Source organism: Arachis hypogaea, chromosome 18 (assembly GCF_003086295.3).
Source record: "Arachis hypogaea cultivar Tifrunner chromosome 18, arahy.Tifrunner.gnm2.J5K5, whole genome shotgun sequence".
NCBI lineage: Eukaryota > Viridiplantae > Streptophyta > Magnoliopsida > Fabales > Fabaceae > Arachis > Arachis hypogaea.
The window spans coordinates 107,622,939-107,643,615 of NC_092053.1; the positions used below are offsets into that span (position 1 = coordinate 107,622,939).

The following is a 20,677-nucleotide window of genomic DNA, read 5'->3' on the forward strand; positions in this document are numbered from 1 at the left end:
TATAATTAATACAATTGAACGAATTAAACACGTTAAATTGAAAAATAATTTAGTTAGTTTGTGTCTTAAGGACACATTCTAAAAATATTTATTTTTCAACAACTTTTATAAAATATTTTTCATAATATTTTTAACCTTTGGTCTAAAGGCACAATTATAATAACCCATTAAAAATACTTAATTAGTTAATACAAATAATTAGTATAATTAATTTAGTTCAATAAATTAAAAGAAATCAATGTGAAAGGAAAATATAAAAAAAAAAGTGAAATTATAAAAACGTGTAGCCATTAAAAAGTAAAAAAATTCCCTTTTAATTTTTTATTTATTAAGTATTAATTTATTATAATTAATTTCACAACATTTATTATACGTTATTCATCTTACAAATTAATACAATCAATTAATTGATATCAACTATCGATAATTAATTTTAATTGATATAACTCATTTCGCTATACTTTCTAAATAAATAATTAAAAATGCATGTCTCAATTTTTTGTTAAGTAGAATAAAATAAAATACATAAATTAAGTAGATATAAATATAAAAATTATAAAATTTTATTAACCACTCAAATAAATTAGTACCATAAAAACTAAATTTAACGTCTATTTTAAAAATAATTACTAACCTTCTATTCTTTTAATTATTTATAATTTAAATAAAATAATACCATATAACTTATTTTGTTATCTATTTTAAGTAATTACTAACAAATAATAGTATATTTATAAATATTAATAATAAAAATAGTCTCACTAATGTAAATGATCAATACAATAATTATATGAAAAAACAACTAATTACATAATTGCATAATTTTCAAGATCTTATATAGTTGAATAATCTAATAGACAAATAAAAAACTATCTATATGATAATATCTTAATATTTTATTTTAGCATAGTATAAATCATATTATAAATTTATATTTTATATTATAATTTTAAGTCAACTCTTTAAACACATTATAACATAAACCATCTAAAAAGTTACACCAAATTAACGAATATCACATGGGTCACAACATACACTCTAAATTGTCACAATATTTCAAATAAAAAGAGCATCAATACAAAGAAATCAATGAATATAACTAAAATAAAAAGAGCAATAAAGAGACACACACAAAAAAAATAATAATAAAGAGAATCAATAAAAATATTAACACAAACAATGTATATATTAATTGTAAATCACAAAAAAAAGACAATATATATATATGAATTGAAGTACACATGACATAATAGAATATTACAAAACAAAATTATAGTAAGATTATTTAAAAACAACGTAAAGATGACATATCTTTTTTGTTAATCATAAGCTAAAAGTAAAAAAAGTATACACCTAATAATAAGCAATTAAAATACAAAAATATAAAAAATAAAATATATAAATAAAAATAAAAGAAACAAAAATTAGATAAATACAAAAATTGTATCCTAAACATGAGAGACAGAGGAATGGAAGGAGGGAGGGAGGGAGACAGAGAGAAAAAAGAGAGCAAATGAGTATAAAATATTTGATATTGTATAAATAGATAGTATTGAGAAAAATAAACTAATTAAATTAATTCATATATTTTGTTATCATATTTATTATTTATTAAATAATTTGATATTTACTCCAATCAAATCAAACAATTAATATAATTAACCAAATTAATTAATTGATGTAATTAATTATAATTAGTCAATTCATATAAATTATAATAAATGGTGAGATTTGAATGTCTAATCAAATTAATTAATTGATATAATTAATTAATTATAATTGATTTGCTTTAATGAATTAAATAAAATAAATTAGGAAACACCTCAAGAGTAAGTCACACCAGTTCCATTATTAAGTGCAAAAATCTGATTTTTATATAATAGAATAGATAGATAATAAAGATATTTTCTTAAATTAGTATAATTATGTATTATTTATTAAATATTAATTATAATATTATAATATAATTTTAATAAAGATATTTTTCTAAAATAAATTTATTTAGAGAAATATAAATTAGTTATTAATAACTGGTGCCATTATCATATAATTATCATATTATTATTATTATTATTATTAAAATAATTAAAAATATTTTCGATTGATAATTAATAAGTAGTTTAATAATGTATTAAATATTAATTTTATATAACTATAATAAAGATATTTTCCTAAATTAGTATAATTATGCATTATTACTTAAATGCTAATTATAGTATAATTATAATAAATATATTTTTATAAAATAAACTTAGAAGAGAAAATAGTGTATTCATTTTGGCGAAAAATAAATTCATGTGGAATGGATACCTCAATTCCATTAGATGGGAAAAAATCCAATTTTAATATATTAAGTAGATTTTTAAAAATGATATTTCTCTAAAATATTTTATTAGTATATATTTTTCTTCCTTGAAAATAAGATTATAAAATTTATATAATATAAAATTCATAACATATATCGTTTAGTAATATATGAATAAAAATATCTGATCAAAATATTTGTTAAAATTAATAAATATCTTGATAAATATCTTTAGTATTTAATGTGATTAAAATTATAGTTATCATGTGATATATTTTATAGGGCAAAAAACCATATTAAGCCACATGCAGAAAAGTTTAACCAAAATACGCCAAACAGAAATTTGTTTCAGCAATAAGCCAAGAGGCATTTTTATATAAATCGAACCACCAAGGTTCGAACTGTATTAGCTAGTAATTCGAACCAAGTTGGTTTGAACTAGTATTGGAAAATTTTGAATAATTCGAACCGGAAAGGTTCGAACCAAGAAAGCATGTAATTCGAACCTGGTTGGTTCGAATTATGTGGAGAGAGCTTGCTTGTAGTAATTCGAACCAGGCTGGTTCGAATTACATGCTTTCTTGGTTCGAACCAACCTGGTTCGAACCAAAGAGAGGTTGATTGTAGTAATTCGAACCAGCTTGGTTCGAATTACGTGTATCATGGTTCGAACCAGGTTAGTTCGAATTAGTACGAATCAGAGCTCTATATAAACGCTGTAAACGTGAATTGCTCTCATTAGAGGACGTAAGATGGCTAGTGAGGAGGAGAGTTTTGCTGTTTTGGTACACCATAAAGGATCCATCAAGAGGAAAACTCGGTCCGGAGTGAAGTTCACAGATAAGAATCCTCTCTATATTGTGGTGAATCGAACGACAAGCTATGATGACTTGGTTAGAGCTGTGCTGATGAAACTTGGCCTGGAAGGTGCGAAGCGGATTAAGAAGTTTTTCTATCGCATTCCAGTCACGATCCTGCCCGATACAGTGAAGTATGATTGTCTGACGATTGGTAGTGATGAGGACCTCCAAGTCATGTTTCTTTGTCGGAGACAGTTTCCGGAGGTCCGCACACCAGAGTTGCTGGCAAAGCTGGTTGATGTGGTATCCAGCTCAGGGGGTTCGAACCGGAATACCGCCAATGTAGCCACGGCAGCTGGCTCCAGTTCGATGGCTGCTGTGGCTTCTTCCTCCGTCCCAGTTTACGAGCCAGCGGCCCAACTTGTCGCCTCTCCGTCATTTGCTGTTGATTTGAATGACGGCGTCCGCGACGAGGTAGGATCCTTTGATGTTCTGGCAAACGCTTTACAGGGCGTTCCACCGGTTGGCGTCGGAGACGGAGAATTGGGTGATCCTGATGAGGACGACGTTGAGCCCGAAACGATTGAGGACGATAGCGGGGACGAGGTTCAAGCGGCTGGGCCTGCATTGGCTGGCGGTGGTTCTAGCTCTGGCACACAGCAGTATCCACCATATTTTTCTTCTCTGGACCTGGACGCCATGACGCATGAGGTTGCGCTAGGTCACCCTGTTGGATTCGGAGCTAGAGATGCGGAAGGAAATGCTGGTCTCACAGAGTTCCAGGTTGGTCAGCAATTCCAGGATAAAGATGAGGCCCTGTTAAGTGTGAAGACTTACAGCATCCGGCGAGGGGTACAGTACAAGGTGGTGGAGTCCGATCACCGCCGGTATGTGGGCAAGTGTTCCGAGTTCGGGAATGGGTGCACATGGTTGATTCGGCTCAGTCTCCGGAAGCGGAAGGGCATTTGGGAGGTCAAACGGTACAATGGCCCTCACACTTGCCTGGCCACATCCATATCAAGTGATCACAGAAGTTTGGATCATTCTGTGATTTCGGCGTTCATTATGCCAATGGTCAGGGCTGACGCATCGGTTAGCATCAAGGTGCTCCTCAACGCCACGGCAGCGCATTTTGGTTTTAGGCCGACTTACAGGAGGGTTTGGATGGCGAAGCAGAAGGCCGTTGGCATCATCTACGGTGACTGGGATGAGTCATACAGCGAGATACCTAGGTGGGTGTTGGGTGTCCAGCTGACGATGCCTGGTACTGTTGCGGTCCTCAGGACGAGCCCGGTTCTAGTTGGAGGACAAGTTGACGAGTCTCAAGCTTATTTCCACAGACTTTTCTGGACTTTCCCTCCGTGCATCGAGGCATTCCGGCATTGCAAGCCGCTAGTCAGCATTGACGGCACACATCTATATGGTAAGTATGGGGGAACGTTGCTCATTGCGATTGCACAGGACGGGAACTCCAACATTCTACCTGTCGCATTCGCACTAGTAGAGGGTGAGAATGCGGAGTCGTGGACATTCTTTCTCTCGCATCTACGGCAGCACGTGACCCCGCAGCCCGGTCTGCTGGTTATATCGGATAGGCACAACGGTATCAAGTCTGCGCTTGAGGCCCCGGACGGAGGTTGGTTACCACCATCTGCGTACCGTGCATTCTGCATACGACACGTAGCGGCTAATTTCGCCCTTACCTTCAAGGGCAAAGACGCTAGGAGGCTTCTCGTGAATGCAGCGTACGCGAAGACTGAGGTTGAGTTTGATTACTGGTTTGATATACTGCGGTCTGAAGACCAGGCGATGTGTGAGTGGGCGAACCGTATTGATTACTCCTTGTGGACGCAGCATCGCGATGAGGGGAGGAGATTCGGTCACATGACGACGAATATCTCCGAGTGTGTGAACTCAATCCTAAAGGGTGTAAGAAATCTTCCTGTAGCATCCCTGGTGAAGGCAACATATGGTAGGCTGGCCGAACTATTTGTTCGTAAGGGGCGAGAGGCTGAGGCCCAGATGGGCACCGGACAGCAGTTCAGTCAGCATTTGGTGAAGTGTATTGAGGCCAACTTGAAGACGGCCAGGTGCTTCACGGTGACGTTGTATGACCGTGATAACTCCGAGTTCACCGTAGCGGAGACCACTCCGACTGGTACTTTCTCATTGGGTACTTACCGAGTATCGCTTGCCTCCCGGACATGTGACTGTGGGTACTTTCAGGCGCTTCATTTCCCGTGTCAGCACGCACTTGCATGCTGTGCCTACGCGCGTGTGAGCTGGAGCTCCTATGTTCATAGCGTCTATCAGATTAGCTCGGTGTTCAATGTCTATCGGATGGGATTCACACCTCCAATCCCGGAGGGCTTCTGGCCACCCTACGATGGGCCCACGGTGATTCCGGACCCAAACAGAAGGCGTGCGAGAGAGGGGAGGCCTAGATCCACAAGGATACGGACGAATATGGATGAGGCAGATCCAAACAGGCCAAAACGGTGTGGCCTTTGTCGCCAACCCGGACACACTAGACGTAGATGCCCACAGGTAGTAGGATCGTCTCAGACAGGGCGAAATTAGTTTCCATGATGTTATTGTTAGTGTTGTTTACATTTAAGTTGTCTTGTTAGATGCATTGCTTGACCACGAATGTACCTTGTTGAGATTAATGCATTGAACTTTGGTATTTGTGAGTAGTAATGAATATGTTGTCTTTCATTAGAAGTTATGCTACAAGACTCGTTCATCCTCATTTTAATAACTAAACGAAATCATTATATATTATCATGTTTCATTTAATACAAATAGTTAGGAACAACATACATAAACAGAGCACTACATAACAAGAAAACTACACCTAACTATCATACATGACTGAAATAGAGGAAACAACATACATGAAATGTGACTCATCTAAACAGATGCGAACCAGTACCACAGCGACGTGCTACCCGTGCCCTCTGACCTCGACGGATAAGCGGCTCCTCATCCTCTATCTCATCCTCCTCCTCCTGCGGAGCAGGCTGTACTGGTGGCGCAACACGCAACGGTGCTGCAGACGATCCTGCGATAGACTCTGATGCAGCGGTGAAGGCGGATGTAGGGGTACCTCCAAGACGAAACTGCCGACCAGCGGATGAGGATGGAGGCTCGTTCAGATCAACATCTAAGGGGGCCTGGATCCCTGAGGTCTGGCCAGCTCTGCGGGGGGTCACCTCAGCCTGCATGATGGCGGTGATCTCATCTAGGAAGCGTGGACTCCCGAAGTCCCCAACAAACGAGTCTGACCCAACAAAGTCTGCCCACTGTGATCCTGATATGCGCCAAGGTGTACCACCCTGCTCAGCCTGATCATCCGCTGGCACACCAACGAAGTAATCTCCAAGCGGGCCCGGTCCAGGTCCAGCATCACCAGTATCAGCCCCGTCACCGAGCCCTGTGCCATACCACTCACCTCCATGACCGCCATCGTGTGTACTAGTACCTCCATCGTGTGTGCATTCTCCAACGTGGCCCGGCTGGTCGTCATCGTCGTCCCCATGGTCAGCACCACTCCTCGCCGTATGATCCGGCCACCTGAACTGACGCTGACTCCTCCGTGTCCCTACACCCATCCTCCTCTCAACCCTGCGCCTGTCAGGCACGTCATCCGGAGGATCCATGTCAGGCACTCGCCCCGGACCCCGCTGTGAGGCCTCAACTGGTATAGGAACTGATCTCGGATCCCCCAGCTCAATGTCCGGGGCCAAGAACCTCTTCCCAAACTGAGTCCACCACTGAAGGAACTGATGAGATGGTCCAGGGTCGGCAACAATCTCGAACCTCAATACACTGTCATGACGAGCGTCCCAGTATGCATGCCACTTCGGCATGGAAGAGGGGAACCATCGATCGCCGCCTCTCCCGTCCTTAGACATCAGATAGTCGATGTTCAAGGCGGGACGCGGAGGGGCCTGTACCCCTCCAAACTGAGGAAGAACACGATCTATCTGATGCCACTCTATGACAGCAAAGTAGATCAGCGCGGTCACACTGCGCCACACCGCCATGTGCCGAGGCTCCAAAACCTCCGGGTGCAACACCTGAAGTACGTCGGGGCTACTGTACGGCATCCATATAAACTGCAGAACAAACCCACCCTTATCAGGGCAACTGTACGACCCAAGTGTAAAATATTTAACTAAAATGCATCAGTTATTAATTAGAAGACTAACCTCCCTGGACTGTAACCGGTCTATCCTAAGCCTCCACGACCGCACTCTTGGACCCTTCTCGCTACCGGAAGGGTTGTAACCTGCCCATCTGCACCATACACATGAGTTACATATACTAATATCTGTGTTAACATTATGCAATAGAGTATTAACATACACGCAATTCTCTAAGTCATATTGAAAAAGAATAGGCCCAGTATAGTACCTAGACGCCAACGGCCAGCTGAACGTCTCATATCCTGCAGGCCGAAACTGAGGAAACCGCCAAAAGATCCAAGACTGCAGTAGCTGGAGCGGGCCCGCTAACTTCACAACATGTCTGTTTGCCACCCTGCACATGCACCGGTACAACCAGGCCAGTGCTGCCGAACCCCAGCTGTACGTACCCAGCTGCTCCAGCCTCGCTACATAGGGAAGCCATCTAATGTGAATCCGGTTGCCAGACTTGTCCGCAAACAACTGCGTGCCTAGCAACATCATGATGTACGCACGGACATATCGACGAACAGTGTCATCATCTGCATCCTCAGGGCACTCACCAAAGGTCTCCTGAAACCAGCTGCAGTTCACTGCGTACTTCTGAACCTGACTGGGAGGAGGTATAACTCCAAGCAACTCCTGGAACCAGACCCAGGGTGGACGGCCTCCATCGATGTATATATGGAACTCTGACAGGCACCCGCTCACGTAACGGCCATCGACTGGCAAACCCAGCTGGTATGCCACGTCCTGGAGTGTGATCGTGCACTCTCCGAACGGCATATGAAAAGTGTGCGTCTCGGGACGCCATCTCTCCACGAATGCACTGACGAGCGCCTCGTCTAGCCGGAACCACCGGTCGTTCAGCCTTGCAAGATGGTATAGCCCTGCCATCTGCAAGTATGGAACGTATCTGTCATCAAGACGCATGCCCTGCTGCCGCCTCATGCTCCTAATGCATCGCTCGGGCTGCGCATGAAAAGAACCGCATACTGAGATATATAACTACACAGGTTTTACAGTAAACCGGTTCACATAAACCGGTTCACAGTAAACCGGTCTACGTAAACGGGTTTACATAAAACGGTTTCCATAAACAGGTTTACATTAACCATTTTTCTAAATTAAACAGCATAACATTACATGAAGGATAACTAACTGGAAAAGAAACCCCTAAACCACACAACTAAACCGCTAGCATATACCACAATTACCGAGACCCATTAACAAGAAACAAATTCAATAAACCGGCTTACTTAAACCACCTAGCATTAAACAACTACCATAAACCACATAAAAAAACCGCTTGCAAAAACCGCTAACAAAAACCGCTAACATAAACCACCAACATAAACCACTACCAAAAACCACTGACTTAAACCACTAACAAAAACCACTACCCTAAACCACCACCCTAAACCACTAACATAAACCACTAACTTATACCGCTAGCTTAAACCACTATCATAAACCACCTACAAGATCCCCTCACCTAAACCGCCTACATAAACCACTAACATAAAGTACCATCTAACTAAGATACAAAACCACTAACGCACAAGTAACGCTAGGATCAAAAAAAATTTCCGTACTAACCTCTATATGAGCGACTCCGTCCAACCGATATAACCGTGCCGGATCGTCCTCCATCAGCAGACTCGTCCGTTCAGGTCTTTCTCGGAGAGAATCTGGGTCGTTTTCTCTGGGATTTTGTGGGGTAGGGGGAGGGATAATGGTTCGAATGAGGGTGATTCGAACTCCTTTTATAGTCGAATCACACATAATTCGAACCAGCCTGGTTCGAATTATGAAGGAGTGCATTAGGAGTAATTCGAACCGACCTGGTTCGAATTACATGGACTCGAATACAAAGCATAATTCGAACCACCCTGGTTCGAATTATGTGTTATTGAAGTTCGAACCATACTGGTTCGAATTATGTATGGGAGAAGTTCGAACCATCTTGGTTCGAATTATTCAAAAACGTAGAACATTAAATCGAACCATCTTGGTTCGAATTATGAAGGAGTGCAATTCGAACCAGCTTGGTTCGAATTGTATTAAAATACACTTTGGCTCATTGCTGAAACGAAATTGGATTTGGCGCATTTTGGTTACAAGTTTCTTGCTCTGGCTCAATATGGTTTTTTGCCCTATTTTATAACCCGATTATTTGTAATATATCATAAAAGATTATATTTTAATTAAAGGTTTAAAATATATCACGTAAAAGATAAAAGGTAAAAGGGTAAAGGTTATATTTTATCAATATTATTATAATTTAAATACATTTTTTCTTAAATATTTTTTGATAAATATTTATTAGTATCACTTGATATTAATGATATAATTATTTTAGGTTAAAGATTTTAATATATTTCATTCAAAAGGTTATTAGTTTTTTTATATTAATCGGTTTTAGTAATCTATATTTTCAATAAACCAGACATAATAATAATAATAATAATAATAATAATAATAATAATAATAATAATAATAATAATAATAATAATAATAATAATAATATTTATTATTATTATTATTATTATTATTATTATTATTATTATTATTATTATTATTATTATTATAAATAAAATAATTAAAAATATTTTCAATTGATAATTAATAAGTAGTTTAATAATACATTAAATATTGATCTGATATGATTATAATCAAGACAATTTCTTAAATTAGTATAATTATGTATCATTCATTAAATACTAATTATAATATAATTATATTAATTAAAGATATTTTTTTAAAATAAATTTAAAAAAGAGAATAGTACAATCATTTTTGAGAAAAAATGAACTCACAAAAAAGTGACACCTCATCATTGTAAATCGAAAGAAAACCCAATTTTAATATATTAAGTAGATAAAGTTAAATTTAGAGAATATTATAAAAGTATTAAATGAGAATATTATCAAAGAATAATAACCCGTGTTATGCACATAAGATTATATTATCACGGAAAAAATTATTAGATAACTGTTGAAACTATTAACATGGGTTATTATTCTTGCCACGGGTAATTACTCTAAATTATATCATGTACTGATTATTACTTAATTAATATACTTAAAGTTAATTATTTTCAATCTTATCAAATAAATTATAATCCGTGTAATCTATATAATTTATTTGATAATTTAATCCGTATAATTACTAAAAAAAATAACTTAATTCATAACTCTTGATTCAATTTTATCAAGAATAAATAATACGAATTTTTATGATAATTTTTTAATCTTACCTAGTTATTTAACCTAGTTATTTACCCCTCTCCTAAAAAATTTAAAATAAAAAAATTTAAATATATTACCAATTGTTAAAATTGCATATTTAAGTTTGTCACGAATTTAACAAAATTAAACTTAAACAGAGGGAATTCAATTTCATTATGTGCTCCATTTCAAAAATTTTCGGGCAGACGTAAAAAGCATGGAGGGGATGGAACTTGAACTTGGTCTACAAAGTTCTGTGAAAACAATTCCTCAATCAAAAATCGAGCTCCTCCCAAGAAAGCTAACTTTAATCACATTCTATTAGGAGGTTGGTCATAATAGGTGAGTAGATCTAACCATCCTTCGGTAAAGTAGAAATTATTGCCCCTTCTTTGAACGCTTACATCCATGTAGTTGGAACCCGAATCAGTGAAGACAACTCGATGAGGTATTTCATGGATATGATGCATTGTAAACGATTGTGTCAAAAGACAATCGAACTGGAACATTAGACGATAAGAATAACTTAGAGTAACACAATTAATAAATTATCAAAAGAATAATATAATAGAATGAGTATATAAAAAATATTATAAAAAATTATAAATTGTACCTTAAAAGGATTAACTTCAATAAAAAACGAAGAATACATTCTTATTCTATGAAGTAGTAAAAAAAATATAAAATTATGAGTTGACTCTTAAATTTAGATTCATGTACCACAGAAAAACACTATATATAGACTTTAGTAAAATAAAAATAAATATGTAAATTACTTATTATTAATGTAATTTTTTATTATATACAGTAATTACGCATTAAATATTGATTTGATATAATTATAACGAAGATATGTTTCTAAATTAGTATAATTATATATTATTCATTAAATATTAACTATAATATATTATAATAAAGATATTTTTATAAAATAATTTAAAATAGAAAAAATTGCATTCATTTTGAAGGAAAAACGGAGTTACGAGGGATCGACACGTCACCTTTATTAGTTGGGAGAAAACCCAATTTTAGTATATTAAGTAGATAGATAAGTAGATAGATGTGACACGTATTTTATTTTCTAAAAGTCTGTATTATGTGATTTCTACATATCTAATTTAAACTATTTATTTTTTTAGAGTAAATCAAACTATTTGATTTGCCTGAAATTATCCCCATATGCTGATGGTTAATCACCTATTTGGCAAATATATATGCTAATCACACATTCAACTTTTAGTTTTATTTTAACACGAGTTAAATAATGAAATGATCCACAATGAGAATCATACCTTAATAATAATAATAATAATAATAATAATAATAATAATAATAATAATAACACATCTCTCAATCATGTCATAAGTACATTAAAAAAGATTAATCTTTCAATAATATTTGTGAAAATACCCAAAGTAATAATTAAAAAGAAAATTTTATGTCATGAATATACATTTAAAATTTGTAGTAGTTTTTAATTTATATTAAAAAAAATTATCATTAACTAACAAATTACTGTTATTTATATCCATAAAATAAGATTCGAACTTTCAACATTTATTTAAGTAAATTAATAAGTTAATTATTAAATTAATACAACCTAAGTGGATTTAAAAAAAAAAAGATAAAAATCGAAAACCTTGACAAGACGGTTTCCTTTAGTATAAACAAGTGGTACATGCGTGAACACCGTAATCCCGAGGATCAAAGTAATTAAAAATTGTATTAAGAAAGAATTCAAACTTTCATTTCAACAGCGCGGACGTTAACACAAAATATAATGAAATATGAGATAAAATATACACTAGTTTCAATATATATGTATATATACATTGTAGATAAATTCAATAAAATTTTAATATTTTATTTATATTAAAATATAAATTAATTTTTAAGTGTTTTTAATATTTTTAAATTATATCAAATATTTAAAATAATTTTTTTATTTTAATATATAATAATATATTATTTTTAAATTTATTTTAAAAATATAAGAAAAGAAGAAGGTTAGACAAATAATAATATTTAAGTATTGCTAAACGTATTTGAAAACTTTTTTTTTATCAAATGAATATTGAACAAATCTTGTATCATAAATGTTTCTAACGTATAAATACAACAAATTATTGAAATATATTCGGAGATGTTACACATTCATGTAACCAAATTGGCCCAACATAAAAAAAATTTAATATCATTAAATGAAACGTGAAATACACGCGTCTAACAAAATCGTTCTTGTCCAACGCTTCTTCTCCTCCACGCTTCTTCTTCTTCTTTTTCTTCTTCTTCTTTTCACGCTCGTTTACGCAGGGAGCGTTTTCTTCTTTTTCGCGTTCCTCCTTCTCCTCATTCTCCTCCTTTTTTGCGTTCCTTCTTCTTCACGTGTTTTCTCCTTATCGTCATTCTTTTGTTATTGTTGCTGCTGTATTTTTTTTGTCTTTTCCTCCTTCTCTCTCTGGTGAAGAAGCAGTAGAAGGTGAAAAAGAAGAGTTTTAAATAGTGCAGAATGAACTGAACACAGTACTCATGATAAATCGAACACAGTACTCATGGTGAACCGAACATAGTACTCATGGTGAACCGAACACAATACAATTGTATAGTACTAAGTGAACGAAACATTATCCATTATATAAAATCAAATTCAAACAGCTTTCTACAGAATGAACCGAACACAGTACTCATGGTGAAACAATTGTATAGTATTGAGTGAATGAGACATAATCCATTATATAAAATCAAATTCAAATAACTCTGCCTACAATTTACATCTTATCAATTCAATTCAATTCAATTCAGTACACCTCTATCCATTTAATTCAATTCAAATTAGCAATTGCATTCTATTCAATTCGATTCAAAATTAAATAATCCAAACTTTGTCAATTTGATTCGTTTCAGAAGAGTAATCTAAATCACTCTCCTCCTGTATGTTTACCAAAAAATTATGAACCCCTAAATACTGAACCCTAAACTCTAAACCCTAAACACTAAAATCAGAACCCTGAGGAACTCTGAACCCATAAACCCTAAATCCCTAAAATCCTAAAACCTAAACCCTAAACCCTGCACCCTAAAACTTAAACCCTAAAACCTAAACCCTGAACCCAAACCCTGAACTCTGAACCCTGAACGCTAAACCCTAAACCTTAAACACTGAACTCTGAACCCTAAATGCTAAACCCTAAACCCTAAACCCCGAACCTGACCGTAAACCCTAAACTCCTAAAATCCTGAACCCTAAATCCTAGACCCTTAAACCCTAAACCCTCAACCATGAACACGGTGAACCGAAATTAATATATGGGGTGAACCGAAAGTTTGAAACACACTGAACCCATGTACACTGAACCCTGAACCCATAAACCCTAAACCCTAAAACCCTAAACTCTGAAACTCTATCGTCATTCTTTTGTTGTTGTTGCTGCTGTATTTTTTTGTCTTTTTTTCCTTCTCTTTCTGGTGAAGAAGTAGTAGAAGGTGAGAAAGAAGAGTTTTGAATAGTGCAGAATGAACCGAACACAGTACTCATGGTGAACCAAACACAGTACTCATGGTGAAATAATTGTATAGTACTAAGTGAACGAAACATAATCCATTATATAAAATCAAATTCAAATAACTCTGCCTACAATTTACATATTATCAATTCAATTCAATTCAATTCAGTACACCTCTGTCCATTTAATTCAATTCAAATTAGCAATTGCATTCCATTCAATTCGATTTAAAATTGAATAATCCAAACTTTGTCAATTTGATTCGTTTCAGAAGAGTAATCTAAATCACTCTCCTGTATGTTTACCAAAAAATTATGAACCCCTAAATATTGAACCCTAAACCCTAAACACTAAAACCAGAACCCTGAACACTGAACCCGGAACCCATAAACCCTAAATCCCTAAAACCCTAAAACCTAAATCTTAAACCCTGCACCCTAAAACCTAAATCCTAAACTCTAAACCCTGAACCCGAACCCTAAACTCTGAACCCTGAACGCTAAACCCTAAACCCTAAACACTGAACTCTGAACCCTGAATACTAAATCCTAAACCCTAAATTCTAAACCATGAATTCTACCGTAAACCCTAAACCCCTAAAATCCTGAACCCTAAACCCTAGATCCTTAAATCTTAAACCCTCAACCATGAACATGGTGAACCGAAATTAATACATGGGGCGAATCGAAAGTTTGAAACACACTAAATCCATATACACTGAACTTATAAAAGAAATTATTTAGTTAACAACCATGTAAAAAATACATGGATGCAGAACTTTTCCGAATATATTCTATGCTTCTTAGTTTTCCACACGAGTCAATGTCACAAAACGACTATAGACTTGTCTAATTGAAGCAAAGAATCGTCATTTGTCTATTGCGCAGAGTCCAACTAAGAAGCAAACAACAAGCAACGAAACAACAACTAGCTGTTCAAACATGCTGACCCTTCCATGACACCTATCTATTCTCCCTTTCGGACTTTCCTATTAATTCTCATCAGATTTTTAACTAAAAGAATGAAATAAAGTTATACTATCTGATAGTTATTATCTCACATATGGACATCATTTACAATATAAATTAAATAAGAGACTATCAATATATGAGTACTAATATCAGATGTAGTCCAAGTAGTCACCGAGCTTAATTTGTTTGTATATTTAATAAGTTTGACTAGTATATATATTATTTCTAAAAAAAAAAATACAAAAATTAAATTTTTTAATATATTTTTAATTTATGTTATTAAGATACATATTAATTAAATTTTTGTATTTTTACGAAATTATGATGATACCAATATTTGTATGCGCAATCACCATTAGTTAAATCCGAATATAAAAATACATTTTTAATGCGCAAACATTACAGAATTTCTGTCATCATGAGAAACACATCACATAGAAGTATAGAACTGATAGAAGTCTTCACCCTTCAAGTCAACTTCGCCACATGTACGATGATAGTGCTATATTAATGCCACCCCATCCTAATATCAATCCCAAATTCCCAATCACATAACCAAGAATCAAGCCAATCTTACCACAAATTACACAACCCAAGATGCTTATTCAATCATTGCTCTCATCACTTCTACTTCTACTTCTAATGTTATGTCTATCTAGTAGTACTGCCAATGTAGTTGCAACGTATCACCGTAGCATAACAAAAACTGTTACAACCACTAACATCAACGTGTGGCCAAAACCAAGAAACCTCACATGGGGCCCACCTCATCAATCCACCCTCCTCCACCCTTCATTCACCATCACCACTACCGTCAACCACCACACCAACAACCACCTCTCTGCCGCAATCAACCGTTACATCAACCTCATCAAAACCGAACACCACCGTCCGCTTGTCCCCATAGCCACAAACCTCACCAAAAACCTCCCTCCGCTTTCCACCCTCACCATCACCATAACCAACCCCTCCGCCCCACTCCACCACGGCGTCGACGAGTCCTACACGCTCTCAATTCCTTGGAATGCCTCGACGGCAACGCTCTCAGCTCCCACAACATGGGGAGCCATGAGAGGCCTGGAGACATTCTCACAGCTGGCATGGGACACTCCCACACGTGTTCCTGTTGGGGTTCACGTGTGGGATGCCCCACTATTCGGTCATCGCGGTGTCATGCTTGACACCGCAAGGAACTACTATCCAGTGAGAGATATCATGAGGACAATTGAGGCCCTGAGCATGAACAAAGTGAATGTGTTCCATTGGCATATAACTGACTCCCAATCTTTCCCTCTTCTTGTGCCATCTGAGCCTGGGTTGGCTGATAAGGGTGCTTATGATAGTGACATGGTGTATTCGCCTGATGATGTTAGAAACATTGTGGAGTTTGGGCTTGACCATGGAGTTCGTGTTCTTCCTGAGATTGATTCACCTGGTTAGTCATCAATTTTACAATTCCGGAAATTTTGTTTATTACTAGCAATTTTTTTCTTCACAATTTTGGATTTTGAGTGATGATTAGGCACAGTATTAACTCCTCATAATATTTATTGTCCTTTTTCTAATTACGATATACCAGTATTATCGGACTAATTAATTTCTCTCGTCCCTTTACACAACTCTGAAAATAGCGAAAAAAGTTCCAAGTTCTAACTAATCGTTGTATTCTACCTAGTTTTGTATACATGTCGTTGTATTTTGTTTCATTGTAATTATTAATGATTAGTGATTTTTCTATTATATCTTGATTGTTTGCATCTTTTTGCGAGCTCAGATTGTGTTGGATTATAGCACTAGTCTTATCTTGTTTGATTTCTAGAAGATGATTTGCAGAGAAAACAGGCCTAGTAGTTAAACAAATAGAATATTGTTATTGACTTTGAAGATAAAATGTTAAACAAAAAGAACCCCTGGTTCATTTGAAAGGACTTTGATACCGAACAGTTAGGCTAAAAGTTATATCGAATACCAAGTTAGGAATTAATATTCTCAATTATATTAAAATGAATCTACTCAACCATGTCAAGTGTATATCTTTTACCTAACTTTACCTCCTTAGAACAGGGCAAAGTCCAAATTTGTTAACCAAATAATGTAGTTTTAAATTTCAAAGAAACGGAAAAATGATTATAAATTGTAATGATTGAGACATGGTCTTTTTCAGAGTATTACTGTATTCTGAATTCTCACTGATCTCGCACATAATTCAGCAATAGAAGATAGTGATCAACATAAAAATGAAACATTTGCAGGGCATACAGGATCTTGGGCTTTAGCATACCCTGAAATTGTAACATGTGCTAACATGTTCTGGTTCACCCCGGGATCCCAGATTCTGGCTGCAGAGCCAGGGACAGGGCATTTGAACCCTTTAAACCCAAAGACATACCAAGTTATGAAGAATGTAATCCATGACGTGACCACATTGTTCCCGGAACCTTTTTACCATGCCGGCGCCGATGAGGTAGTGCCAGGTTGTTGGAAAACCGATCCAACCATTCAGAACTACCTATCAAATGGTGGAACTCTTAACCAAATTCTTGAAACATTTGTCAACAACACTCTCCCTTTCATTATGTCTCTCAACCGGACCGTCATTTATTGGGAAGACGTTCTTCTGAGTGATTCAGTCCATGTTTCTTCAACTATTCTCCCTAAGGAGAATGTAATTTTGCAGACATGGAACAACGGACACAAAAACACCAAGAGGATAGTTTCGTCTGGATACAGAGCGATCGTGTCGTCAGCAGACTTCTATTACTTGGATTGTGGTCATGGTGACTTTGTTGGGAACAACAGTGCCTATGACAACCAAACCGGAAGCGATGCGAATAATGGTGGATCCTGGTGTGGACCATTTAAGACATGGCAAACAATATACAACTATGATATAACATATGGGTTGCTTGAAGAAGAAGCAAAGTTGGTTTTGGGTGGGGAAGTGGCATTGTGGTCAGAACAAGCTGATGGTACGGTTGTGGATTCGAGAATTTGGCCCAGAGCTTCTGCAATGGCTGAGACTTTGTGGTCCGGTAACCGCGACGAAAACGGTATGAAGAGGTATGCTGAGGCCACGGATAGGCTCAATGAATGGAGAAGCAGAATGGTAAGTAGAGGCATTGGTGCTGAGCCAATTCAACCACTTTGGTGTGTTAGGAACCCTGGCATGTGCAACACACTTCAACCATTGTAGCTGTGCATTTTCTTCTTTTGTTCTGAAACCCAACCTCCCAATATTAAACCATGAAATTAGCCCTCCCAAATGATCATATTGATGACAATTTGGCTCTTAAACAATATGTACTTATGATCCGCAAAATGCCTTTGACAAAATCATGAATGATTTGCGAAATGAAAAATATCTTTTGAGGGTTACAAGGGACTATAAAATTTAGGGGATTATATTGTGTGTGATATGCATTATTCAGTGACCAATTTGGCGGTTTTTTTTTTCTTGGGAAAAAAGAAAATTCAACAATTCAGAGTAAACATTTATGTTTTGTTACTTTTGATTGGGTGTAGAAGGTCACTTTTTAATTTAGATATGGAAGGAAAAATGGTGTAGGAGGCAATTATGGAGTGTATGGATGCTTTACACAGTTATGGTGTCAAGAGCAAATCGGACCTTCCGATTTATGTTTAAAAAATTAAAAAAATTTACAGTACACAAATCAGACTGTCCGATTTGTGTTTTAGACAATTAAAAAAATTTTAATATTAAAATCAGACCATCCAATTTTTGTTTTCAAAATAAAAAATATTAAAATTACAAATTGGACCCTCCGATTTTTCCTCCCATATAAATCGGACAGTCCGATTTGTGTTCTTAATTTTTTTTAATAAAGAAATCGTACAATCCGTTTTTTTCACTTTCAAAAAAAACTGTCTCCACATTCATGTCTAGCACCACCCACTTTCATAACTATGCACAACACACACAAAATTTACATATCCAAACAAATGAGCCGTAGAAGAAGGTTGTGTAGGCCTCTTGAAAAATTATTCATTTTTACGAGTGATTGTACACTACAAAAAACATCGTCTTTACCCAAGGTTTCAACTGTGGCTAACTATGAAGAGTACAAAAAAAAAGCCTATTCCACTTATTTAGCCTTGTTATATCAAATTTAACAATTGACGAAATAGCTACAATTTTTTTGTTATGAGACATCATTTTGAAAACATTGAGATAAACAATCCTGATTCAGTTACAGATCCCCAACTCTAGATGCTCCAATTGCTTGATTATCTATGTAATTATAAGAAAAATTAATATTGATGGTTTTCAGTGGCTAAGAGAATGGGGGTTGAATCTTAGCCCTCCCTCTTTTTTTTTTGTTCAGTAACACTTACTGGTCTTTGAAATGACTTCAGGAGATTTTTTTATTTTTGTCTTGTCCCTAGCCACGAGACTTTTATTTTTGTCTCGTCACTTGACACGAGATATTTTTCAGTTTTAGCTCCTGTGCAGTAGAAACAGAAATGGAGTAGAGAAGAGAGAAAATTACACCCAGATATATCCTGGTTCAGCTGCTAAGTGCAATGCAGCCTACATCCAGTCTCCATCAAAACAATGATGGAATTTCACTATAATCTTCTTGATTACAGACTGTAAAGTGCTAACCCAACTTACAAGGGGATTCCTACAGAATCATGAAACACAACATAGATGAACAAAAGAACTCTAGGGACATCTATGGCTTTTTCTTTTAATTTTGCACTCTCTACCTTTTTTCGCTCTATGGCTTTTTCATACAAACCTCACTGTTTGCCTTTTTCCATGAGACTCAAGACATGACAAAATTAAACAAAAAATTACAAAATAAAATACATTGAAGGAGAAGATAAATCTGTTAGCTCAGGTAGCTCTGAGAACTCTGTGCCTTACACTCTCACACTTTCTCCTTGTCTCAAGCCGTGGTTGTTCTCCCTTTTTATAGAAGGGGGAAGCCTCTACAGTTGAAACCAAAAACCAAGCCAACTTCTTCTTCTCCAAGAAACAGAACCGGTTCGGCCAGAGAGAGAGAAGAGATAACCCATGCAAAACCCAACATGCAATTACCTCTAGTCCTTCCTTGGTCACCACTTTTCATCAATCCGAGCCCTTCATCCTTGCCTTGCTCTCCAAGATGAACTTCTGGCCCTTGATACTTCATGATGATGATAGCTTCATTTGCTCCACTTCTGCTTCTTCCCTCATGTAGCCACCCTAGCTACCTTCTGTGATGAGTGAACTCAAAAGCAGAGACAAGCCATCCCAAAGATCTTCTCCTTGCTGACCGAAATCTTCCTTATTCATTTTTGGTATGGAGAGGCTGAGATCTCATCACCATATCTTTCCTTTCATGGTTGCAGATCTTAGCCACTACATTTTTATGTTTTCTTGCCATCATCTCAATGGTCTTGATGCATGTAGCTCCTTCTTTCTTTTGGTAGCTCAACTTAGCTTCCATAGTTTCCTGTGATATGACCGAAGAGAAGAAAGAAGATGAGAGAGTAGAAAGTGTAGAAAGAGAAGCAATCAAATGGATTTGATGAATTAAAGTTAATTACTTCCCTTTGCTTTAGGTAGCGTGCCTCATTATGCCATCAATCAAATCAATGACAATTTCTCTCTCATAGTTCCCATGCATGTATTAATTCTTCTCAATAAAATATTGAGTTCCATTACATGATTA

At 36.0% G+C, this 20,677-nt stretch overlaps 1 protein-coding gene across 1 annotated transcript; it reads left to right on the forward strand.

Annotated features, from left to right (window-relative positions):
• Positions 1–15,344: 15,344 nt before the first annotated feature.
• LOC112772054 (beta-hexosaminidase 2) lies at positions 15,345–18,374 on the forward strand. Its single transcript, XM_025816939.3, has 2 exons — positions 15,345–16,434; positions 17,252–18,374. The coding sequence occupies exons 1-2, from the start codon at positions 15,597–15,599 to the stop codon at positions 18,190–18,192; spliced, it is 1,779 nt and encodes a 592-aa protein (XP_025672724.1). The 5' UTR covers positions 15,345–15,596; the 3' UTR covers positions 18,193–18,374.
• Positions 18,375–20,677: the final 2,303 nt, after the last annotated feature.